The sequence below is a fragment of the Acipenser ruthenus genome, chromosome 15 (assembly GCF_902713425.1).
Source record: "Acipenser ruthenus chromosome 15, fAciRut3.2 maternal haplotype, whole genome shotgun sequence".
Taxonomy (NCBI): Eukaryota; Metazoa; Chordata; class Actinopteri; order Acipenseriformes; family Acipenseridae; genus Acipenser; species Acipenser ruthenus.
The window spans coordinates 10,792,333-10,818,799 of NC_081203.1; the positions used below are offsets into that span (position 1 = coordinate 10,792,333).

General features: G+C 42.8%; 1 protein-coding gene across 2 annotated transcripts in view; it reads right to left on the reverse strand.

Annotated features, from left to right (window-relative positions):
• LOC117422509 (protein crumbs homolog 2) overlaps positions 1-26,467 on the reverse strand; it is a 164,433-nt gene that overhangs the window by 16,709 nt on the left and 121,257 nt on the right. For both annotated transcript variants that reach the window (XM_058987168.1, XM_058987169.1), the window contains 3 exons: positions 7,368-8,309; positions 5,375-5,940; positions 4,481-4,646 (listed from right to left, as the gene is read on the reverse strand). In XM_058987168.1, coding sequence (XP_058843151.1) covers positions 4,481-4,646; positions 5,375-5,940; positions 7,368-8,309 — 1,674 coding nt within the window. The remainder of the gene's footprint in view (positions 1-4,480; positions 4,647-5,374; positions 5,941-7,367; positions 8,310-26,467) is intronic.

A 26,467-nucleotide genomic window follows, 5' to 3' on the forward strand; every position in this document is an offset into this window, starting at 1 on the left:
GTAAAAGAAGGATTAAGCCGACAAAACTTCGTGGTAGAATTAAATAGAGCTAAGGTAAGGCAATCGCAGACAACGGGAATGAGGAAGTCATGTTGAAGGAGCTTGGAAGTTTAACGGAGGACCAGACTTTCTGATAAAGTTGCAGACAAGTTGAGTATTGAAGCTGCGCTTTGGACGGCTATGATGCCGAGGTGGAGCCGGATGGAACAGAAAAGAGTAACGTTGCTCTTGGAGCCGAAAAGAGAAGCTGATTGAAAAGAAAGATCACCTGAGCAGGTAAGAAAATGATTGATAATATCTTGGCAGCGATGTGCAGAGAAACGACCTGCGTGAGCGAGGCAACGAAGTTTAGATATTAGAGGTGAAGCACGAAACGACGGCGTCTGCGCGTTTGCTAAAAAACGAAACACTAGACAGAAAAGGTGCAGGTGATCAGGTCTTAAATAGTAAAATAGAACTAATTAACTGGAGATTAGAAAATTGAAAGATTAGAGATTAGCAGCCCCCCCAGCTTCACGCCCCCCGAACCTCGCAAGCTAACATTTATAGTTATTAGTTTAATTTTAGTTATACTTATTATTGCAACAACAGGGTGGTGATGACCTTGAAATCTGTCGAGGTAAAAATAACTTGGGTAATGCCAGGCTCTACACCTCACAGTACACTCCTTAGGATAGAAAACCACAAACACGTAGTGATCAGAGATTACCATTTACTAGCCAAGTCTTGCTGTACAGTCCTCCACAAAATTTAATACCAGTTAAATAGATTCTGTGTGCTGGAAACAAGTAGTAAAAAGCAGGCTGTTTATTTCAGCTTGATTTTTACTTAACAATTTACAAGCTATATTTAGTTTTTTACATTAAACTAACTTGGGGAAAATAATTAAACCATTTAATTTGCAGTTGTTAATGTTTAAGCAGAACCTCAATGCCTGATGAAAACAAGGCATATAGAAGGGTTAAATATATAAGCAACTAATCTGAATCAATGGTACCCAGTGAATAAAAAATAAAAATAAAAAATAAAAATAAAACATTTGCGTTTTTCTATACGATACAAAATGTCCCTGACTCACAGGCTTTCCATGAGACCTGGAGAAAACATACTGCAGGGCCATATTTATAAAGCACTGACCTTTTCTTCCTTATTCGAAAACAACATAAAGAAGTTGTAGTGCCAGATGCATCCTTCATGTGCTAATTTAACAGTCCCTATAGGCAGTTCAAATGCTTACTTTTGATTTTGGTTGAAAATGCTTTATGAATATGGACCATATTGAAACAAAAACTCATTAAATGTACATTTTCTATAGGCTTACATTACTATTCCATATTGTGATGACAGCTTTGTCGCAAGATACGTTTTCATTCCATACATGTAATATAGCACTAGTTTTGTTTGATTAACTTTGATTAAAGAATTTAAAGAAGTTTTTTCTACCTCTATTTTTCAATTCAAGCAGAGAATGGGTGAAATCGACCTTTATGCTTTAAAAAAACAGACTTTGTATGCCATTGAGAAACGTCTAGTTTAGCGAACCCCCTTTATCATATTCAACATGCAACAAAACCATGGTTACCAACATTCTAATTGAAATAACGTTTGGTCGCAGTCACAGCGGAGCTATACGTATAGACAAAGATTCTACACACATTTAAAATGGTCTTAAATAAACCACAGCATATAAAAGTGTACACACACACACACTTATATAGCATACATTTACAGGTAAAAATAATATGCACAGAACAAAACTAGAGATAGTTGAACAGAACTAACTTGCACTAATTATTCAGAGTCTGCGGTCCGCCCCTCTCCTGCTTCAGCACAGCCGAGTCATTGGAAGGCAAGTCAGACGGGCCCAGTTCATCCTGCCGCGGACACGTCAGCCGTCGGTCAGGGTATTGTGCACAATATTCAAAGTGTTTTCCTCTTGCGCCCCATTTTCAAAACAAATTAGTAACTGTCACCGTTTTTTTTTTTAGTTACTATTTCGTTATCATTTTGCATTATTTTTTAGTTATAGTTACTATTAACAGATATGATTTATGTTCATTAATAGACATTTTCGTTATCGTTACAGTTAACTAAAAAAACAGTGATTGCAATACTCTTAATAACTGAATCTGCAGTTCTCTAGAAATATGTAAACATGATATATAGACAGACAGCCAGACAGATAACACCGTGTAACACTTTTTTTTTTTTAGTTTCCTGGGTAGTAAGTGTTATTTCCTAATTGCTTATGCCTCAAAAGTATAGAAAATAGCTACTATTCCCCACAAACTTTGCTTTTGTGACCAGGACACTGATATTTTGAAATTTACCTATTTTCCAGAACATTCCAAATAGATTCAGTGATGAGTAAACTTGGAGTAACTTCTAGAACTTTCCAGTAATATAAATAGTAGTATAAAAACAGGGGCCTTAAGCCCACCAGTTCAGTTTAGTTCCAGCTGCCTAAGTGGATACATATCTGCATTTTTCTGAGATGGCATCAAGTTCATAGGAGACTTCAAAATGGTGGCATTCCTGATGGGTCTCCAAGGCGGTTTTACCAAGTTTCCCTGCTATCTTTGCCTTTGGGACAGCAGGGACACCAAGGCGCACTACCACAGGCGGGACTGGCCACAGCGGACCGAGTTCTCTGTGGGGAGGAACAACGTCAAGTGGGAGCAACTGGTGGACCCCTGGAAGGTGCTGATGCCATCACTGCACATCAAATTGGGCCTTATGAAACAATTTGTCAGAGCTCTAGATAAGGAGTCGGCAGCCTTCAAGTACCTTCAAGACTTCTTGCCTAAGCTGTCTGAGGCAAAGGTCAGAGCTGGTGTCTTCGTCGGACCACAGATAAAGAAGATCCTGGAGTGCAATGAATTCCCCAAGAAGCTCACTAGTAAGGAGAATGCGGCTTGGAACAGCTTTGTCGCAGTGGTTCGGGGCTTCCTGGGCAATCACAAGGCCAAAAACTATGTGGAGCTGGTTGAAACTCTGGTGAAGAACTACGGCACAATGAGCTGTAGGATGTCCCTCAAAGTCCATATCCTTGATGCTCATCTTGATAAATTCAAGGAGAACATGGGAGCGTACTCGGAGGAGCAAGGCAAGCGCTTCCACCAGGATATACTGGACTTTGAACGCCGCTACCAAGGACAGTATAACGAGAACATGATGGGAGACTACATTTGGGGGCTGATTCGTGAAAGTGATTTACAGTATAATCGTAAATCTCGAAAAACTACTCACTTCTAAATCCTTTGTAGTCATTTTTGTATTACTTTAGTATAAATACATGTTAATTTGGATTCATATGTTGTTTTTTTCTGACTTTATGTGAACGAAAAGACACAAATTTGCCCGTGTTCTCATTGGAAATAGGTAAATTTCAAAATATCACTGTCCTGGTCACAAAAGCAAAGTTTGTGGGGAATAATAGCCATTTTCTATACTTTTGAGGCATAAGCAATTAGGAAATAACACTTACTACCCAGGAACAAAAATTGTGTTACATAGTGTAATCAATAACTTGCTAAAGAAAGTATTTAGCAAGTTGCATCCCAGTCAGGGGTGTAGTGCTGGGGAGTCGCGGGGGAGTACCGCCCGCTCCCCCACTTCTCTTGGGCAGGGAGAGCACCGATCCCCCACTTCTCTTGGGTAGGGAGAGCCTCGCTCCCCCACTTCTCTTGGGCAGGGAGAGCACCGCTCCCACACTTCTCTTGGGCAGGGAGAGCATCGCTCCCCCACTTCTCTTGGGCAGGGAGAGCACCGCTCCCCCACTTCTCTTGGGCAGGGAGAACATCGCTCCCCCATTTCTCTTGGGCAGGGAGAGCACCGCCCCCCCCCCCCCACTTCTCTTGGGCAGGGAGAGCACCGCTCCCCCACTTCTCTTGGGCAGGGAGAGCACCGCTCCCACACTTCTCTTGGGCAGCGAGAGCACCGCTTCCATACTTCACGTGCAGAATATTTAACTGTTTTGCTCCTATTAATATATGGATATATACATGTGTATAACCCATACAAATAAGCAAAGAATACAATAACCGTAAGAAACCCTTGAGAAATAAATAATAAAAAAGTTTGAATATATTGTGTCTGGTCTGGAATAATAGGTGTGAATAATGTAGAGAGGTGAAGGGAACCTGTATCAACGCTGTGCTGAGGTGTCAGCGTTTCACAATTAGATGTAATAATTTGAACTGTTGTAGACCCATATATAAGAAATAATGTAGATAAAATAAGCTAAACATTTATTTAAAAGATAAAACTCAATTGCAACAAGCAAATAAAGGGTACCTGTGGCCTACACATCTTTTTTTGCAAACAGATGCACTTCTGTTTCAAAACCTCAGTCTCATTCGCTCTTAATCGGCTGTAATAGGATGGTGAGACGAGCTGATTCTGGACCAAACCATTCAATATACGAGAAGGGGGAGCGCGGGAGTGTTACTTATATCAAAGCTGTGTGTTTGGTACTTACACTCGTAGCCCCCAGGCACGTCCACACACTGGCTGAGGTGTGGACAGGGGCTGCTGCTGCACCACACTCTCCTTTCACACGTCCTGCCGGTGAAGTTCGCAAGACACGAGCAGACAAAGTCGTTCCAGGTCACTTGACAGGAGCCTCCATTCTCACAGGGTCCAGACTTCAGAGAGCATGACAGTGATGGAATTATTAACATGTTATTAACATAGCAATGGCAATTTGAAACAGATGATAACTATCATGTCCCTTTGAAATCTTAGAGCTAACTGTGCTAGGTCTTATTTATGGCACATTCGATCATGTGACAGGTTACAAGATTCAGTGCCTAATATGATGTGCCTACTTTATTTCCTATTGGTTAGTCATTCAATAGTATTCAGTACAGCTTTGTGTATCTAACAGGTACTGTGGCATTGGAATTTTGAAGGGGGCAGGCTAACTGTAGGTGACACCATTTCTTTCTTAGCTTACAGCCTGGCAGGTAAAGATGCAAAGAGGTGCAATGACAAAAAGCTCGGGTCTAAACTGGGATTTGGAAACGGAATGTGCCGAGTTGCAGGCCTCGGATTGTGCCATTGGCCTTGCTGCTTTTACATTTTTATTTTCCACAGTAAAGCAGCTGGCCAATAAACTTGTTTAACTCCTTCTGCCTACCAGTGTAGAAATATTTCCCCATGGCTTCTTAGTAATCTACATGTGGACTAAATGTGGCGTGAATGAACAGAACTTCAAATTCATGAAGAGCAGAAAATTTGAATTAGACTACAACACATTTGTCAACCTGTCTTAAATTCTTTTAAGTTTTACCATAAAATCTAGGAGGGTTTTTAAGGTTCCGGGTGTGGAATAAAGTTGTTTTTAGTTCCTGTGCAGTATGAAAACTCTTACCCGACAGGTGTCATCGCTGTGGCAACCCTGCGTGACATTAACAGTCTTCCTGAAGCCGTACATGTCTTTTGTCATGCTGGAGTTACCGTTCTCCAGAGGGAAGAACTCCAGGAGCGAGTTGTCAAGCCGCAGGTCCTGCAAACAGCCCTTGAAATACCCTCCCCAGGCAGATGCATCCTCTTCCACAGAAAGGCCTCCAACATGGGCTACATCCCCAGCCTCGACTGAGACGGAAGGCAGCTGGGTCAGTTTATAATCCAGATGAGACTGTCCGACCGTGACCCTGCCATCACTGGAATGCACGGTGAGCAGCTGCTTCTCTCCGTTGGCACAGTACATGGGCGCCACTGCAGGGGTGTCCGACAGGGTCTGCACGTTGATCCTGCCCATCTTCAGATAGAGGGTGAAGTATGGGCCTGTGTCATTACTGAGCTGAAATATCAAGCCCTCTTGCTTCAGCGTGCGCAGGAAAAAGGAGACTGTGAAGTTGGAGCCGTGACTGCTGCTGATGTTAAAGGAGGCGGAACTAGTGCTGTCTTCCTGGCTGAAGGTTGCTGATGTGTACTCTGTTGGAATAAGATGGTAAAATACACACTGTAGCCTGGACTGCCAACGGGTTTTTTTAATAGGAAAGTGGGAACAAATTTGTAATTTGAAATGTTTGGGAAATAAACATGTTATAGTATCAACTTGGTGGCCCTCAGCTGTTTGTAATTTGTACAGTGCTTTTTTGTTTTAATTTGGAATCAGCAATTATTTTTTCTCATTTTCTCCCCAATTTGGAAAGCCCAATTATTATTTTTTATTTTAACCCGGCTCACCGCTGCCACCGCCGCGCTGACTTGGGAGAGACAAAGATGAACACATGCGTCCTCCGAAACGTGTACTGTCAGCTTCTTTTCACTCTGCAGGCCCGTCATGTAGCCACCTCAGAGCTACAGCGTCAGAGGACTACGCAACTCCGGGCAACTTACAGGCAGACCCACAAGCGCCTGGCCAGTCTACGGTCGGCAGGGGAATAGCCTGGACTCGAACCAGCGATCTCCAGGCTATAGGGCGCATCCTGCACTCCACGCGGATTGCCTTTACTGGATGCGCCACTTGGGAGCTCAGTTGTACAGTTTCTAGTGAGAGAAACGGTGGTGGATCTAAACACTGCCAAGCTTTTATTCATTCAAACAGGACCTTCCTTTGCATTTTACAGCAAATAGCAACTACAGAAAGTTACAACTGCAGGTCTTCTTCCTTTTGTTTAATAGTTGCAGGTAGTTTATAGCAAATATACTAGCGGACATGCACTGTTCAATATTTTTCATAATGTTCATCATCTTGGTACACAAAAAGCCTCATTATTATTAATTAACAGTGGTGGATCCAAAGGATTCCTTCACATTTACAATTATTAAATTAGAAAGCTCCTGATAAACACTCTTTCAGTTTTGGAACCCTGCCCTTAGTGAAGAATCTTTAAAAAAGAGTCTTACCGGGGCTCCCGAGTGGCGCATCCAGTAAAGGCGCTCCTCGCAGGATGTGCCCTATAGCCTGGAGATCGCAGGTTCGAGTCCAGGCTATGTCACAGCTGACCGTGACCGAGAGTTCCTAGGGGGCGGCGCACAATTGGCTGAGCGCTGCCCGGGTAGGGAGGGCTTAGGTCGGCAGGGGAATCCACGGCTCACCGCGCATCAGCGACCCCTGTGGCCGATAGGGCGCCTGTGGCTCTGCAGCGGAGCCGCCAGATCTGTGTTGTCCTCCGGCACTATAGGTCTGGTGGCATTGCTGTGGATCTGCAGTGCGAAAAATGACGGCTTGGAAGGAGCACGTTTTGGAGGACGTGTGTTCCAGCCTCCGTTTCCCGAGTCGGCGGGGGGGTTGCGAGCGGTGAGCCGGGGATACAGATACTAATTGGGCATGCTAAACTGGGGTGAAAACCGGGGTAAAATAATTGGCGACGACTACATTTAAAAAAAAAAAAAAAAAAAAAAGTGTGTCTTACCGTTAGAACAATTGGGCCCATGAAAAGGACGGAAGCAGTGGCATCTGGAGCTGGTCCACAGATCCACACAGCTGCCCTGATCTGAACACGGGTTGGGCTCGCACCACTCCGGCTTGCTGCAGCCGAGCTGCAATCCCTCCGCCATGCTCTCAGAAATCCTCTGAGGAAGCACGGGGTGGGAATCAATCAGGAGGTCCTCTATGCAGCCAGTGAAATTCATCCTGCTTTCAGTGTTGTTGAGTAAGAACTCAAACTGGACCCCACCAACAGAGACCATCTTGAAGGACTCTGGAATATTACGGAGCAGTTCCTGGCCCTCCTGGGTCTTTGTGCAGTCTCCATCCTCACAGTTTGTATGGGCCAGCACTAAACCATCTTTCAAAGTCACACTGATTTCCTGCCACTGGCCATCATTTACTTTTCTAGGCAGAGATGTATTGACGTGAGAGCCCCCTAGCACTGCCCTAGCATGAAGGAGGCCCTCGACGATCTCCAGGTACATGTAGTCTGAGTTGTCCCCCCTGTAAAATATAATCCTATCAGGTAAGGTGGTCCTGAATCGGAGGCTGATGCTGGCTTTGGTGGTGCCCACGCCCCTCTTGGTTCTGTTTGTCAGCGGAACCTCTATGAGAATGTAGCCTGATGATGTGAAGGAAAATGTGGTTGAGGTGTTGCAGTGGTCATCATAGAAACCCGGGGGGCAGTGGCAGGAGTAGTTGTGAGTGCCGCTCTGGTAGGTCGGTTGGCATGTCGCTCCGTTTTGACAGTCGTTCTCCTGGCAGCCCACCAACTGGGTGTCACAGTTTTTGCCTCCCCAGGGGGTGGCGTCTTGTCCTGCTGCAGGGCACAGGCAGGTATAGTCGTCGATGCCGTCTTCACATTGGCCCCCGTTCGCACAGGGGTTGCTTTCACATTCGTCAATGTTGGTCTCGCAGCCCACTCCTGTAAGAAAAGAAAAGGAAAAAAAGAAAAGGTGAAAAATGTAAAGCTGCAGACTGCGACAGTTTTATAATTGCTGGGTGAATGGTTACTAGATTCTTCAATAGTTCAGCCTTCTGTGCACTCTGCTTCATCAGAAACCAGACATTGTTGCCTTACTGGTTTGGTTAGGTTACCTCAGGTCATTTTAGCTCACACAATTGGCCACTCTTTCCCTCTCAACTAAGCAGCCATTCTCCGAACTACAGCTACAATGGGTATTAATACCATGAGTAAGCTCTGTTGTAGCTCAAAATGCAAACATGATAATTTATTTTGTTTACATTGTCGATGTTTGCTGTATACTGCACACAGAAAGCTCACAAATTGTACCAGCTCAGACGACACTTTGGACTTACTTTATTGAACAGTACTGTCTGTATTTAAAAGGTGAATTTGAAGACATTGAGAAAGACTTCTAGACTAATTGAAGCTCTCTAAAAAAAGAAAATATAAATGTTTGAACTGTTTTCAAAACTTATGATCTATTTTGCACTTGCTTCAATATAGTCTAGTTAATTTGAATTATGAAAAATGAAATAAAAAATAATCTTACAATTCATAAAGGCATTCGAAGAAGAAATGGAGCGGAAGAGATGCTGTGCAGGCCGGGTCATTCAAGTGCGGAAATATTTCAGGGGATTATGAAAACCATTGAGAAACCCTTCAAATCATACATAAGACTTGGCATGTGAGCTCCAGCAATCCCTATACAATCCAACACAGCAGTCCTGCTATGTAATGTACTGTACTAGTCAGTTATGGCCAAATGTTTAGCATCAGCTACAATTTTAGGATTGAGACATCATTAAAAACAAAACAAAACACAACAAAAACTTCTGAACATAATTCAAATATTTTATTTATCATGTAATCAAAGAAACTACAAAAACATTACATGTTAGATTTCGAAATGTCACATTCTTCAGTTTGTCAATTTTTCATTAAGCATATGGAAAACTACAAATTCAATATGTTAAAGTAACATTATTCAGCAGGTTTCATTCTGTAGGGTGATGCAACACTTTTGACCATAGCTGTGCAGGAGAGCCAAATATACCCTTAAACACACACACACACACACACACACACACACGTGAAGTTATTATGCGGCCGAAGGCATTAACCACAATATTTTGCCTGCTTGACTTAATATTTCAAAGTGTTTACTAAAGTCGTTAAAGAACTCCAAGGAGAATAAACACCTATTAATTCCAGAAAATTAAAACTAAACAACTACTGTAAGTACTTAGTCAATAAAACCCTAACTCCCCCATAACTGCTCCTTCCAGTAACCAAGTTATTCCTTGCTAGTATTATAGGGTCATTCCACATGAAATCAGACCACCAAAAACCTCGACCTCCTTTGATTTGGATAAAAATGTCCATGCATGTTTGCCTTTGGGAGAAGTGGTTACAGTGTAAATTGCAGGCCTTAGTGACACCCCGTTCATGAGATACAGCTCATCAAAGTTGACTCATTTTGGACCCCCCACCCAACCTTTCCATGGTCATAACTTCCTCCAGAATTGACACAGAAAGGTAGTTTTGGTGTTGTTTTAAAGCTCTCTAATAGCACTACTTTCTCATTCTATGGATGGTTCTGTGTAGTACAAGATAAAAAAAAGTTGTGTGATTCTGTGACCTTTGACCTCACCCAGGTCAAATCACGTAACCTTGGATTTTTGTCAGTGTTTGATAGATTGGAGCCTAGACCCTTATCTACATTTCCTGCAAGTTTCATTTTGTGCCTGCAGTTGGTTGAGGCACAGCACAGAGTTGAATGCAGAGTGTCAGGTGAATCTTCTAAGTGACTACACACGTATTACAATTAAACAAAAACATTTAGTTGTAATCGAGTATACTTACCTGTTAAACTGAAGCTGCACTGAACTGGTGCAGCTGTAACAGATTCATGTTAATTAATTAAACAGTTTGGCCTGTTAACACATGTGACTATAGTAGCACAGATGAATTAAATACAGATCAATACTGAAATGTGCCCATTATAAAGTGAAAAACAAGAACATCCAACTATAACTCAACTAAGGTGTGTCCTTAAACTTGGTACTCTTCCAAAAGAACATTTATATATTACACTTATCAGTTTAACATTCTTGGCATTAAATGTTTGTAGCTAAAATTCTTGCAGTTTTGCAGTCTTTTTAATATTTAATATTGAAGACAATTTGTTGCATAAATGGTAAGTACTTCCAAAGACTTTCTTGGCGTTAAAGACATTTGCAAAGCATCGTGGAGTGTGCCGCACTAAAGGTCGCACCTTAACAAAGAAGCTGATCAGCACTTGTTCTCTGCAATCTTTCAGAGGCCTGTCGTTTCTTCAGATTACAGCATCCTGACATTAAGATTGGCTTCTCCAAATTTGTAGAGCTGAAACCAAAGGAGAGTGTATTGACAGGCAGTAGCGGTACACATGCTGTGTGTGTCTGCACAACACCCCAGAATGTAAAACTGATGTGCATTTGTTCTTCCACAACTGAGTGCCAGTACAGAGGTGTCTTTGAATCACTATCGGCATTGCTTGTCTTATCTCATGTGTTCCCCACCTAACATCGATTGCCACTTAGTAAAGTGGCGATTTCAAGAGTCAAATGCAAATGCTCTTTCAAGATAGCCTGGTGGACGCAGTGGAGTATCAGAAGTGGACTACAACTGACAGATCCACCCTTCAGACAATCAATGAACCTGTTGATAAGTTCATAGAGACTTTCACAAGCCATTTCCAAGGTCTTCGTTGACATGATTTCATAGCAATGATGCAGATTGCATATTATCAACAGCTTAGAGATGAACTCCTTCAAGAAAATGAATTCCCAGTTGTTGATGATTTTTCAGAAAACTTCACTTTCGTCATGCAAGATGAAGCACAATCACACCATTGGAACACCTCTCAGGCAACCATACATTCTTTTGTTTGCTATTGGCAAGACAAAGATGACAATTCTCTTATGTTACAATATCAGAATGCATGACTCATGACACAGTCACTGTTTATCTTTTTCACAAGCATCTTTTGAGGTTCTTGGAGAACAAATTTGGGAGGCGCCTGAGAAAAATCTATTACTTCTCTGACAGGTGTGCAGGGCAATATAAGAACTGTAAAAATGTCCTCAACATTTGTCAGCACTTGGAAGATTCTGGCGTAGTAGCAGAGTGGAACTTCTTTGCAACATCTCATGGTGTAGGAGGAACCATTAAAAAAATGGCAACAAAAGCCAGTTTGCAGCGTCCATACCATGACCAGATCCAGACCACACCAATTGTACAGGTTTGCAAAAGACAACATTCCTGCTCTTGAAGTAAAATACTTCACGATAGCACAATGGCAAGCTGAGCAAGATTTTCTGAAGCAACGATGCCTCAAGGTAAAAACCGTGTTTGATACACAGCTTCTCCACTTCTTTCAACCAGTTTCCAAAGCAAAACTCCTTGTACGAGAGTTCTCCCAGTCAACAAAACAAAGAGAAGAATCAATCACAGTTGAAGAGGATGTCCTACCATTTGACCAAGTGAAAGGATGTGTTACTGTTCAGTATGACAGTCACTGGTGGTATCTGCTGATCAGAGGAAACAGGAGGCTGAAATTAACTTCCTGCACCCGAATGGACCAGCACCATCATTCTGTTTCCCACGCCGTCCAGATCAATTTATTGTAGACATGGGGGATGTGCTGACATCAGTAGAGCCAACAACTGCAACAGGAAGGACATACACACTGAGAGACAAGGAGATGCCAAAGCATCAAAAGCCTTGACAGAGTAGCTACGAAGGGAAAGGGCAAATTAAGCATAGGTGAGTGGTAAATTGTGTTGCATTCAGAAATAGAAGAACAGAGTCCTGAAAATGAAATATCTACATTTCCACCACTTCTAACAATACGTTTTCTTTTCCAGGCTCAGTGATTCATTGGATTTGAACATCTCCTGGAGAAGCATCACTTAAAATACCAAACATGCCCTGAAAGAAGTAGGGGGGGACAAAATTAAACGTGCACAATTCAGTATTAATTTATATTTAATTCACCTGTATTTGTTTGTTTTAGCCAATTATGTAAATAGGGCACCTTGGTTAATAAATTAATATATTAATAGTTGTTACAGCTGCACCAGTTCACCACAGCTTCAATTTAACAGGAGAGGAGAGGATACTCGATTGCAAATAAATATATTTGTTTAATTGTATTCGGTGTGTAATCGCTTCACTTAAAAGATTCACCGGACACTCTGCATTCAACTCTGTCCTGTGACTCAACCAATGGCAGGCACACAATGAAACATGCAGGAAATGCAGATAAGGGTCTAGGCTACAATCTATCAAAAACCTGACCACAATCCAAGGTTACGTGATTTGACCTGGGCGAGGTCAAAGGTCAGATTCACACAACTTTTTGTATCTTGTATTTCATATCAATTTTTATATAATGAAATTTATATATTTGAGAGCTTTAAAACAAAACCAGCACTAGCTTCTAGGTCAATTCTGGAGGAGGTTATGATCATGTAAAGATAGGGTGGGTGCCTGTATCTCATGCATGGGAGGTCACTCAGGCCTACAATTCACAGTGTAATGATTTCTTCCAAAGACAATAATATGTGCAAAAGTTTATCAAAATCAGAGGCAGTCAAGTGAAAAATTGCCGTTTGTTTTATTGATTTCATATGGATTTACAATCTTTTATTCCCTTCAAACAAATTGCTCTTGCTTCAAAATACTAAAAAAATCTGAGTTATTACAGACACAACCCTTTAAAATGTGCTCATTTGTTTCTTCTAGGTAACTCTGCAAACACCCTTGGTAAGATAAACAGATCCCAGCCATCATGCTACTCCTCTGCACTTGCAAATGAATTATTCTGACAGCTTTATTAGAAGAGAGAACTTCAACAACTCCCCACACACCTCTGTGTTGGCACTGTGGACCTGTAATGTTTACACAGAGCGTGCACTGGTTCCAGATAGCAGCTTTGATTTTTCTACAGCCTGAATGTGCTCAATGGGTAATGCAATAACTTGGCAATCCCTTAGTTTATAGTACAGTACCAGTGCACCGCTTTGAACTGCTTTCAGTTCATAGTGATCCTGCTTTCTGATGGGTTTCACAGCAAGCATGGTCAAAAGCACATTATCTGAACAGATCCTTTAACATCGGGAGTGGCAGAACAAAAGTCTTTCTTGGCCCTGCATGACTGGTTTTTATTTTTCTCAATTGGCAGTTTACAGGTAAACTAAAAACTCTGGTGCTTTCAGTTTGGTCTACTGCCGAGGTTGCTGTGGCCACTGACTGTGTACGAGGTTTCTTTGACAACAGTAGAGAAGCTGGAAGCTTTAATCAGTTCATACATCAGGAAATGGTTGGGAGTTCCACGCTGCCTCAGCAGAGTGGGACTTTATGGTAAAGGAATACTGCAGCTACCAGTCTCTGCTCTAACCGAGGAGTTTAAGTGCGCCAAGGTCAGACTGGAAATGACATTAGTAGAGTCACGCGATAAATGCGTAAGGGAGGCAGCACCTGTGTTGAAAACTGGAAGAAAGTGGGCGGCAAAGAAAGCTGTGGAAGATGCAAAGGCTGCCCTTCGAATTGGTGATATCATGGGGCAAGTTCAGCATGGAAGAGGGGGTCTTGGTTTCAGTTCAACTCCTCCTACATGGCACAAGGCGGCCCCAGCTCAAAGAAGGAAGCTGGTAGTCAACGAGGTGCAAAAGCAGGAGGAGAGGATGAGGTGTATAAAGGCCATTTCCCAGGCCAAACAGGGAGAATGGATGAGATGGGAGAGTGTGGAACAACGCAAGATTGGCTGGCAAGACCTATGGTCAATGGAACAGAGCAGGATCAGTTTCCTCATCAGGTCAACATATGATGTTCTCCCATCACCACAGAACCTAAACCTCTGGGTAGGAGAGGATCCCTCATGTCCTTTGTGTTCATCACCTGCAACATTAAGGCACATTTTGACAGGATGTAAGGTGGCTCTTGGCCAAGGACGGTTTACTTGGCGCCATGACCAGGTGCTGCGATGTTTGGCCTTAGCATTGGAAGACAAGCGTAACATGACCAATAAGTTGCCACCTGTTCCATCAAAACATTACACACAAAAGACAACATTCCTCCGCCCAGGAGAGCAACCACCAAGAAAAGGTGTTAAAACCAATCCTCGCCCAGGACAACTGGAAGCTGCTAGAGACTGGAATATGCTGGCAGATGTTGGTCAACGGCTTATTTTTCCACCTGAGATTGCCACCACTAACCTTCGACCAGATATTGTCTTGTGGTCTGGATCAGCACGCCTTGTTCACCTGGTAGAGTTAACAGTGCCATGGGAGGACGCTGTAGATGAGGCGTATGAGAGGAAGAAACTGCGGTATGCTCAACTAGCCACTGAAGCGGAACAGCGAGGATGGAGAGTTCGGGTTTACCCAGTGGAAGTGGGTTGTCGAGGATTTGTGGCACACTCTACAACCCGGTTTCTCAGAGACGTCGGATTCAGTGGCCAAGAGTTGCGTCGCACAGTGAAGAACTTATCTGAAGCAGCAGAGAGGAGCAGCAACTGGCTGTGGTTGAGACGGAAAGATTCTGGCTGGGGACAGGTAAGTAAGCTGGGCTGAGTTGAGTGGGGGACGGAGGGGGGTGATGCTGGGACGCCAGAATCACCGTCGAGCCCTCTTGAGGTGTCGTGGGCTAGTCGACGAAACACTGAGGATGGAAGGTGCCCACTTGAAAACCCCAGAGATGTACCCTACTTAGCTCAATCCAGACGGTTGTCATGCTGATGCGCTGGGGAGGCCGCACTTTGGTTGATCCCCGGAGCCAGCATCGCAGCCGTTGTGTGTGCTGATGCGCCAGGGAGGCAAAATAAGCTGATCCCTGGAGCCAGCATTACACTTCAGCCATTAACACCAGACAGAAGGATATCTACATCATCATATGGAAGGAAACGTAAATGGATGGAGACGCATATGGATCACATTAGTTTACTGTAAAGCTACGTCTTAGTTGGTGCTTATCTTGGCGAGAGCCGAGTTCAAATCAGCATGAAGTTTTAACATCTACTCTCGTGTAATGGAAATCTTGTAACCCAGAATCTAGCTTTCTTTTTCTAGAATTGTGGTGTCATCATACCATCATCATACGACTGTATATTTTTCTAGAATTTGTAAATGGGTGTTCTATTTGAATGCATGGTACGTCTGGAGGGGGTGGGCCAGTGCCTTGCCTACCATATCAGAAATGATCTAAACCAATCTAAACACAATCCTCTTACTGAGACAAACATACACTCCATGATCTTCTGTAAGCACATTGCAAATCTTATGTTAAGAAATAGATATCACACAACATCCAAACAAGCAACACCAGGGCCAAAGCAATCCAGCCACAAGCAACACCAGGGCCAAAGCAATCAAGCCACAAGCAACACCAGGGCCAAAGCAATCAAGCCACAAGCAACACCAGGACCAAAGCAATGCAACCACAAGCAACACCAGGGCCAAAGCAATCCAGCCAGGGAGAGGGCACAGATCTGCATCAGGATATTGTCTACAGTGACGATGACCAAGAGAAAAAATCTTTGCTGACTACTCAGGCCTCTGTGGGTGTGTGTACCTCTTTGCTGACTGCTCACCCCTCTGTGGGTGTGTGTGCCTCTTTGCTGACTGCTCACCCCTCTGTGGGTGTGTGTGCCTCTTTGCTGACTGCTCACCCCTCTGTGGGTGTGTGTGCCTCTTTTCTGACTGCTCACCCCTCTGTGGGTGTGTGTGCCTCTTTTCTGACTGCTCACCCCTCTGTGGGTGTGTGTGTGCCTCTTTGCTGACTGCTCACCCCTCTGTGGGTGTGTGTGTGCCTCTTTGCTGACTGCTCACCCCTCTGTGGGTGTGTGTGTGCCTCTTTGCTGACTGCTCACCCCTCTGTGGGTGTGTGTGCCTCTTTGCTGACTGCTCACCCCTCTGTGGGTGTGTGTGCCTCTTTGCTGACTGCTCACCCCTCTGTGGGTGTGTGTGTGCCTCTTTGCTGACTGCTCACCCCTCTGTGGGTGTGTTTGCCTCTTTGTTGACTGCTCACCCCTCTGTGGGTGTGTGTACCTCTTTGATGTGAAATCCCATTTAAAACCTCTAATCTAAAGCATTCCTGTAAACCATCAAAATGAAAGAGTTTCCTAAATACAGAATGATATTAGCCTGAGGTGGCGTTCGGCGTTCGCAAGTTCATTTTATTGAAATTATTCACAAATTTTGATTAATCATTTTTGAATGATGTATTGATTTATTTGATATGTTATCTGTAAAGGCAGTTAGATATTCTTTCAATCTGTAAAGCAGTAGAGTGTATTTTTATAGTGCATTTTTGACTAATGGAAATTAAGTTTCTAGCTAGAAATAATTCTTATATTGGCGTTATACAGGATCACTGCAGTAACCCCACCCCCACTGATATTGCGTATGGGTATCAGACTGCAATTGAATTGTGATGCAGAGCCACTCTGGAAGTTAAAGTAGTTCCTCTCTTGTGTGGGTGGTTTTTATTGCAGCAGCTGTTTTGTTCACGGTAGAGCAGGGTTGCTTAGGTGCAGACCTGGCTTAGAGTCCCCCTGTTAAGTGGACCAACAATGAGGGCTGGCTTTTAGATCTCTCTGACTGGCATCTATTTGTTGGGTTCCCCTTTGGTCATCTAGTAAAAGCACTAAAGCGTGGAGTACAGGGCGAGTCATGCCAGCGTGGTTACAATCCTGTTAGCGTCAAGCTGCCAGTTTTGGCTGTGGACCCACAGCAAATTAATTTATAAAAAATGATTACAAAATAACATTCATTTGCCTTTTTAGCTTACATTATCAATATGTCCTCTATGTAAAGTCTTATTGTTTTTACAATTCGAATTGGTCATTTTGAAGGTGAAGAATGGTCTGTCTCTGTGGTCTTCCTGTCTATCACTGATTGGTTTCACAGGGAAACTTGTCTTTCTGGCTGAAGAACAGTGAAAAGTCCTGTTCTTCAACACATTAATCTGTAACATACACTTTTATATTGTGTTTGACTTCTGTAAATCGCTTTGGATAAAAGTATCTGCTAAATAATTAAATAAGAAGAAGAAGAAGAAGAAGAAGAAGAAGAAGAAGAAGAAGAATCTACATTTTACAGAGAGATATTTCAAGCAGAATAACTTTCTAGCAGTCTCTTTTGCTTAGCGTGATCCCTGCTGGCACATGCTGTCAGCTTCAGTCAATACAGACAGCACAGGTGAAAAGCAGCTCAATGAAGGAGTAGCTGGTCCCTATCCTTTGACTTGAACATGACCCCTGTCCAATCCACCTCTGTAATGTGACAGGCAGAAACCCCACAGCAAGTGCAGCTCATATCTGTAATCCTGAGTTGTACCAGTAATATGAAATGTGTTTTCCTGAATATGGCAGGTACATGTCAGACTGGAGGCAAAACACAGGAGCCAGCCTTGCGGGTAGTGATTAATTGATGAGCCTGTCAAGGGATGTTGACATGAATCAGGCAGAGGAACCCTTGAAGAGGGCTACCTGGGGGGGATACAGTACCTTAGACCCAAAGAAGATTGTCCTGTCTAAATGGCAGTACAATCCCAAAAGCAAGATTCCAGTGTAGCAAAACAATAAAATAATGATGCCACCCAAAGCATTTTATTCTTCTGAGTGTAAATAATAAAGCATGTACAGCAGTTGCCCAGTTCTCTGGAGATGACATTAAACTTTGCTAGCTCTTCACTATTACCTCTTCTTGTGAACACAGGTGCCTATAGAATGTATTTTATTTAGTACAGTCACAAGAGGATACATGCATGTTTCCTCATTATTTGACATAAAAATACATATAACATGTTAAATATTGAGGGCAGTGAAATAATGAGAGAGCACAGTATAATACTTACCCCATGCCAAAGAGGCCATGGCAAACAAGTAGAAACACAAGAACAATATTTCAGTTGGTCCTGACCTGTTAGATTTATACAACCTCACCATTAAGAGAGAGGGAAGCGAGGACTCAGGTGAGCGCACTGGTCTCCTTGGATCGGTTCACCCATACCTCAAATGTACACCTCTATGGATAATGTGCATCTCTATGGAGAAACACCTGAACAGTACACAGAAGCAGAGAGATACTGCAGGATTGTTAACATTCTTCTATTTAACCCAACATGGAATTCCACAGTGTACTCTGGAATTCCCTCCTCCTCCCTCCTCTATCTCCTCTGATGACTTTGCCTCTTCTCTTCTAAAATCTCAGATATCCGCAAACTCTTTAACACCTCTCCCTCACCCGCACCCACTCCGGCTCCAACCCCTACACCCACTGCATCCCCTACTAACTCACCCTCCTTCTCCACCTTCTCTCCCCTCTCAGACTATGACCTCTCCTCCCTGCTCCAGAGTCACAAACCCACCAAGTGTGCCCTGGACCCCCTCCCCACTCACCTCTTTCAAGCTGCTGCTCCTGCTCTACTTCCCTTCATCTCTTCCCTTCTCAACACCTCTCTCCTTTCTGGTCTCTTTCCCTCTGCCTTCAAACAAGCCTCTATCACTCCCCTCCTCAAAAAACCCCACCTCCCTCCAGAGCTACTGTCCTGTCCCCCTCCTACCCTTCCTCTCCAAAACCCTCGAGCAGGCTGTACACCGCCAGCTCTGCTTTCCTGTCCAACCACCCTCTGCTCGACCCTCTCCAATCTGGCTTCCGCTCTGCTCACTCCACTGAAACCGCCCTCCTGTCTGTCACCAACTCACTAAAGTCTGCCCGAGCTGCCTCTCTCTCCTCTGTCCTAATTCTCCTCGACCTCTCTGCTGCCATTGACACTGTTGATCACTCTATTCTACTATCATCTCTCGCTGACCTGGGAATCTCTGGCACTGCTCTGGCCTGGTTCTCCTCCTACCTCCCCAACCACACTTACCAGGTAACCTGGCGTGGAGCAACCTCTACACCTTGCCCTCTCTCAACAGGATTCCCCCAAGGGTCAGTCTTGGGTCCTCTCCTGTTCTCTCTCTACACCCACTCCCTGGGCCCCCTCATCGCATCCTATGGTTTCTCATACCATTTCTATGCTGATGATGATGCTCAGATTTTCCTCTCCTTCCCCACCTCTGACTCCACCATCCCCTCCCATATCTCTACCTGTCTGTCTGCTATTTCCTCCTGGATGCACTCGCATCACCTCAAACTCAACCTCTCTAAATCAGACCTCCTTTTCTTTCTCTCCTCCTCCTCCCCCTCCTCTGATCTCTTTATCTCTGTTCCTCTGGAATCTACCACACTCTCTCCCTCTTCCTCCGCTAAGAACCTTGGAGTCACCCTGGACCCCTGCCTCTCTTATTCCCAGCACATCTCCACTCTGGCACGCACTTGCCGATTCTTCCTGAGCAACATCCGAAGAATCCGACCCTTCCTCACCAACTACGCCACCCGGCTCCTGGTCCAGGCCTTGGTACTCTCCCGCCTAGACTACTGCAACTCCCTCCTGGCTGGCCTCCCTGCGTCCGCCACCCATCCGCTCCAGCTCATCCAGAACTCCGCTGCCCACCTGGTGTTCTCTCTGCCTCGCTTCTCCCACGCAACTCCACTACTCCGCTCACTCCACCGGCTCCTGATCACCGCTTGCATCCAGTTCAAGACTCTTGTACTAGCCTACAGATGCCTTGACCAGATTGCACCCAGCTATCTCCAGACCCTCATCTCTCCCTACACCCCCACTCGACCTCTCCACTCCTCCTGCACTAGAAGACTGGCTCTACCTCCTCTACGCTCCCCTGCCTCCAGAGCCTGCTCCTTCTCCACCCTTGCCCCGCAGTGGTGGAATGACCTTCCTGCAGATGTTAGGACTACCCAGTCCCTGACCACCTTCCGGCACCTCCTCAAGACTCACCTCCAGACAGCACCTGTAGAACTCCTGTTTTTTCCCTCTGGACACTTATCACTCTTCCTGCCCCCTATTTTACTGCATTTAATCCTGTACTTTAGAGTACTGTAATCTGTCAAGTGTTATTTAATCTGTAGTATTTTGTATTTAATTATATCCTGATGTAAATATCACTGACACTGTTATCTGCTCCGTTATTGAATCGTATTTTGTCATACTTGTACTTGCTAGAAACAAAGTCATTGTATTTATCTTGCTCTTAATTGTATTATTACTTGTACTGTGATTCTTGAAATGTATTTTTGTTTACGGCTGTAAATCGCCCTGGATAAGGGCGTCTGCTAAGAAATAAATAATAATAATAATACATAATACTCGGAGATCTGTGGAAATAGAACATGATTTGACAGTCTACACATCCAGTCTCTGATACCATGTAACCTGAATCACAGATCAGTACCAATGAGCCAGAAATAAATGCACACAATCACATATAGATTCCATAGATACTGCTGGAGTTTCCTGTAGTTTTCAGATAGAGAAAAGCGTCAGTACCCCATGATATTCTACATACATTCAGTGGAAAATATGGAGGCTTGATATACAGGCATTTAGTAGGAAGACTGTGAAGGGCTGCTCCTTAGCATTTGCGTATCTGTATTTCTTATGATTTCTGATCCTACTATAGACTATGTAAAACCAGAGAGCAAAAGCCCTTTTAGAATTAGAATGTCGGTTTAGTCTAGACAGTTTACAAAATGAAAGTCAAGCTTGTATTTCAATACTGCATAATTATTCTCAAATATGTTTACCCAAATGTACTGTGCGTGGGTTGGGCACACAAACATTGCAGTCTATGTAGTAAACTGTATTCACACACATTGTATCTCTCTCTCTCTCTCTCTCTCTCTCTCTCTCTCTCTCTCTCTCTCTCTCTCTCTCTCTCTCTCTCTCTCTCTCTCTCTCTCTCTCTCTCTCTCTCTCTCTCTCTCTCTCTCTCTCTCTCTCTCTCTCTCTCTCTCTCTGAAACACACAGGTGTGTATACAAAAATGCATGCAATAAACATTACACATTACATATTGACATATCTAATGTGCTTGCATGGTGTTTATAAAATATATCTGCTTAACTGAAATGATGATGGCATCCTTTTCAATATATACAAGGTAATGCATTACCAAATGTCAGTTGATAGCATGAACACAATATTAATTAAGAAAGCACACACTGTAACACAATCACAAGCCATGTTAGTAGACTGCAGCTCAAACAATAAGGAAGCCTCCTCCATTCTAATCTAAATTGAGAATGATGCCTTGGAGAATTCAGGGATGTCCTGTTTTCCATGTTACACGGTAAAGTCAACATTCCTTTTAAATGGGTCAAACTCCCTTCACTGCTATACCGACACTGTGACAATTTCCTCTAACACGATATGAATTAAGGCGACATGCCAGTTACCTGTTACGAGCCAAATTCCGTACAAAATCACTTGCATTAGAAGAGGTTTCATTGCGTCTTCCCCGTAGACATTAGTGACATTGTCGGAATAAAAAAAAAAAAAAAAAAAGCTTACAAAAAAAAGGGCAGCATGCGTGCTTTCTCCCTGTGCCAGTCAGGCAGAAGTGATTAGAGCTGAAGCAGCCTATACACTGTGAGCCGCTCTCCAACACAACTTACTGAGAGCTAATTCGCTCTGCTTCATTCCCTCCCAGCTGGCTCCTGTCAGCTCTGACAACAAGAATGTTTGTCGAGGAAGCAGTCCCACATGATACATCGCCGGCCATGCCTGGCACTGCCGGGTTGCTTTGTAATTACTTCACTGAGCAGAGCTAGCTGGACTTTTCCTTTTCTGGTTTTATAATCGGGCGAGGTTCTGTTTCAGACTGCTTGGTTTTGATCAGTGAGCCTCTTCACAAAGCCCTGCCAACGCACCTCAATAACAGGAGGCTGTGGGGTCCAGTGGTTAAAGAACAGGGCTTGTAACCAGGAGGTCCCCGGTTCAAATCTCACCTCAGCCACTGACTCATCGTGTGACCCTGAGCAAGTCACTTCACCTCCTTGTGCTCCGTCTTTCGGGTGAGACGTAATTGTAAGTGACTCTGCAGCTGATACATAGTTCACACACTCTAGTCTCTGTAAGTTGCCTTGGATAAAGGCGTCTGCTAAATAAGCTAATAATAATAATAATCCTGACCTGAAGGATCACCTCATCCCTCAAGCACAATCCTGGGCCAAGGACAGACTGCTGACAAGGGCGGCCACATGCTTAGAAGGGGATGTAAAAACGAATTGTCATACTTTTGTGTATCTATCGTGTATAGAGGTGTGTACAGTTTGATTTATGATACATGCAGTCAACCAGATGGCCTTGAATGAGGAATAACTGTACGTTATAGTTGGTATGAGTATAGACTCTCTCTAGCTCATTTAACTGTCTAGCTCAAAATCTGTTATTACTCATCATACCAAGAAGCCCATCAGGACTCTAGCATGTATTGTGATACTTACTGTATAGTGACCAGCATATTGTGATACAGCACATATTGTATTTATACATCCCTAGGGTTTAATAACCTACACTGTACCATTAAAAGTTAGACACTAACTTGATTGAGCCAAATTTACAAAATGCTATCAACACATCGACTGGAAAAGTCCCACTAAAGTCCCCCGTAGTCATCAATCTCAGCATTGCTAAAACAGTACCTCCCCCTAAACTGTTCTTGTAACAACAAAGCAAATGTATAACACATTAATTTAGTGGCTGAGTTGAGTTTAAACATTCAGTAGTTGCTGACTGTACAATCACTGCATCTACTCTAACTGGGTCAGATTGTGGAAGGTATGTGATGCAGACTGTCCCTAATGAGTGCCTAGTCAATAATCTTTAGATTAAAAGTGTTGAAGATTCATAGCTGGATTCCAATGAGGTGCTCATTGATTTGTGTTGAAGATTCATAGCTGGATTCCAATGGGATGCTCATTGATTTGTGTTGAAGATTCATAGCTGGATTCCAATGGGATGCTCATTGATTTGTGTTGAAGATTCATAGCTGGATTGCAATGGGATGCTCATTGATTTGTGTTGAAGATTCATAGCTGGATTCCAATGGGATGCTCATTGATTTGTGTTGAAGATTCATAGCTGGATTCCAATGGGATGCTCATTGATTTGTCTTTGCTTGTGAATTTTGCTCTCATGAAGGTTGAAGGACTCCACAGGAATTCCCCTCACAGTGACACACACCTCAGTGCTGAGCTGCATTCAGTCCTGCACCTCTCACAGACTGACGATTGTGCTGAATTGAGCGCTGGACTTGTGATGGGGGCTAATGTCTCAGTTTAGACCAACAAACTCATTTTGTGCAATCTGAGCTGGATTTGAACCCAGAACAGACTAGAGAATTAACCAGCTGCGGCAATTGTCTCCTTCAAACAAAACAGAATTCTTAGGACAATTAAAATGAATGTCAAGGAGGTTAAACAACTGAACTAATACTTTGCTTAATGAGACCTTTTTAATTGTTCTTAGCTCATAAAAATGTGAAGATTTCAAGTTACTTACTTATACAGTTCACTTGAAATCTCCAACTGTTTAAGGGCTAAAAAAGATTAAAAAGACCTAATTATGCAAAGTATTAGTTCAATGAAGGGTTTAGTGAAGTAACTGAGAGCTCAGTTGGAATGAAAACCAGCAGACACAGGGGGTCCCCAGGACTGAGTCTGAGAAGCCCTGTATGATGTTTGCAATGCCCTTGGTATTTTTTGTTTCTTTGGACTTCAATTAAATAAACAGCAGTACAATTCCAGTAGACATACTGTTTATTTAGCACTTTCTTTTTAAAAATGAGGTTTGAGAAGCCCGCAAGATTTTTTTTAAAATAATAATTTCTCATAGTTAAGGGAAATCATTTTGCACAGTCTGAGCACACAAAACTGCTCAGCAATCGCTTTGTGGTCCTCTCACCCAAACAGCACAAGATGACATTTCAAACACAATAAATTAGACCCAGAAACAGCACATTAGCTTATTAGAAAAATAAGCCTTAGCTTTTTAAAATACCATCAATTAAGTATACTATTGAAATGATTCAGTACCCAGGAGTTTGGGCAACCCCTTTTAAACATATTGTTCCTTTTTGCTGCATGGACTCCTAATAGTCAACCTACAGACGCAGGTGAGACTTATTGCAGTGCGCTCACTTCAGAGCAGATTTACCAGGGGCCTGATTGTTCAAACCCCTGGCACCTACTGATTTCAATAATATACCTGAACAAGGGGAGCTCTGAAGCCCAGGACTCGATGCAGGGCTAACCAGAAAGATGTACTGGTATTTGACAAATCAATAACTGGTTGATTTCTCATACGTGATTTATAATAACATGTATGCAATAAAAACATGGCATGACAAGATTCAGTCTTTGGGTTGAGTTTTTCCCAGAACATGATGATGAGAATAGATTCTGAAAGCTTGTGACGCATACCAGTAAAGCAGGGCTGTTGCTCCACACATTAAGAGCTTGTATAGATGAGAGTACCTTTCCCCTTTCACCAACTGATCCCTCCACTCTATGTATTATCAGTGGACACCCCGCTGGGCTGGACTGGACTCAGGGCAATCACTGGTCATCCAAGGCAAAGCTTTTAATCTCACTTTTTATACCAAGCTACAGAGGAATGCAGGGGAGGATTTTTTGTCAGACTTAATTAGGGGTAGGATAAATAAAATTGTATATAGAAACTATACAGAATATATTTTATACTGCTTGAGCCGGGCTGTGGACCACATGTTCTGAGAGGTGAGTGGGTTGCAATGGTTAGGCAGCATTCATATCGGGTATTTTTAAATTGGGTAGAAAACCGTGTGAAACCGAGTTGCCTCTTCCACATTTACGTCCTATAACATGCTGTGCTTGCATCAGCCCCTTCAATTTACTTGTTTAAGTGCATTTTTGTTATCTTTTCCTCCCCTGAAAACGAATCTACGACAGAAGGAAGACAGTTGGCATATGGCTTGTAAAGCTTTTTATTTGATTTGATTGTGGTCAGTCTGCTAATGCATTCTTGTAGCCCCCCCCATCCCTAAAACTTCAATCAAGCTCCATGAGGTTAATGGGTTAAACTAATCCCTATCTGTACCCCTCGCTTCAATCATCAAAGGGTGTCCACGATTCAGACTCTATAAAGATCTAATGACCTTTAATAATTCGTCATTTTTGAAACTTTGTAATGGCAGTTTCTCTGTGAAACTAATTTAAAACAATAAGCTGTTTACACAGAGAATGAAGCTCCTGGGATTAATTGTCAAAGCACATGAGATTAGCTACTAATTATTTTCCTGTCTCAAACACAACTGAATTCCTACAGAGGATCTGTTTCTATTTAATGGCTGCAATTCTGTAATGAATTCAGGGTTTTCAAATGAATCCATTTAATTTCTTATATCTATATAGCTCTGGCCAAAGGTTTTGCCTCACCCAACAGAATTATTATTTATTTCTTAGCAGACACCCTTATCCAGGGCGACTTACAGTCGTAAACAAATACATTTCAATAATTAACTAATTTTGATTCATAAAGTCAAATGAAAACCTGCTGAATAATGTTACATTAACATATTAAATTACATACTGCTTTGTTCCATATACCTAACGAAGAACTGATTGAAAAATGTGACATTTCTAAAACTAGCATGAAATACTGTACTACTATTATAGCTTCCAGTAGACTTCATTTTGTAGTTTCTTTGATTACATGATGCTATATAAAAGATCAACATTGTGTTGATATATTATTATTATTATTATTATTATTATTATTATTATTATTATTATTATGTCTCAATCCTAAAATTCTAGGTGATGCAAACCCTTTGGTCATAGCTGTAGACAGACAGACACACATTCTTTCAAGATTCCCTTTATATTTTTTGCATTTGGTATTTAATGTAATGTGATGTTCACTGTACTGCTTCTGTGAACCAGCAAGTGATTAACGATGGAGTACTTTGCTAAAAGCCACATAATGAGAGAGGGAAGCTGTTAATCACATGACTCCATCATTCCTTTATCAATACCCAATGAACCCTCACAGGAGGATCAAGTGATTCAATGCATCAGGTTTGACTTGCGTTATCCAAGTCTGTGGGTTTAATTCATTTAGCCAAAAATGACTCCAAACAAAGAGCAATCTTTCAATTAAACTGTGATTTTTGTTTCTAGAGGTAAACCA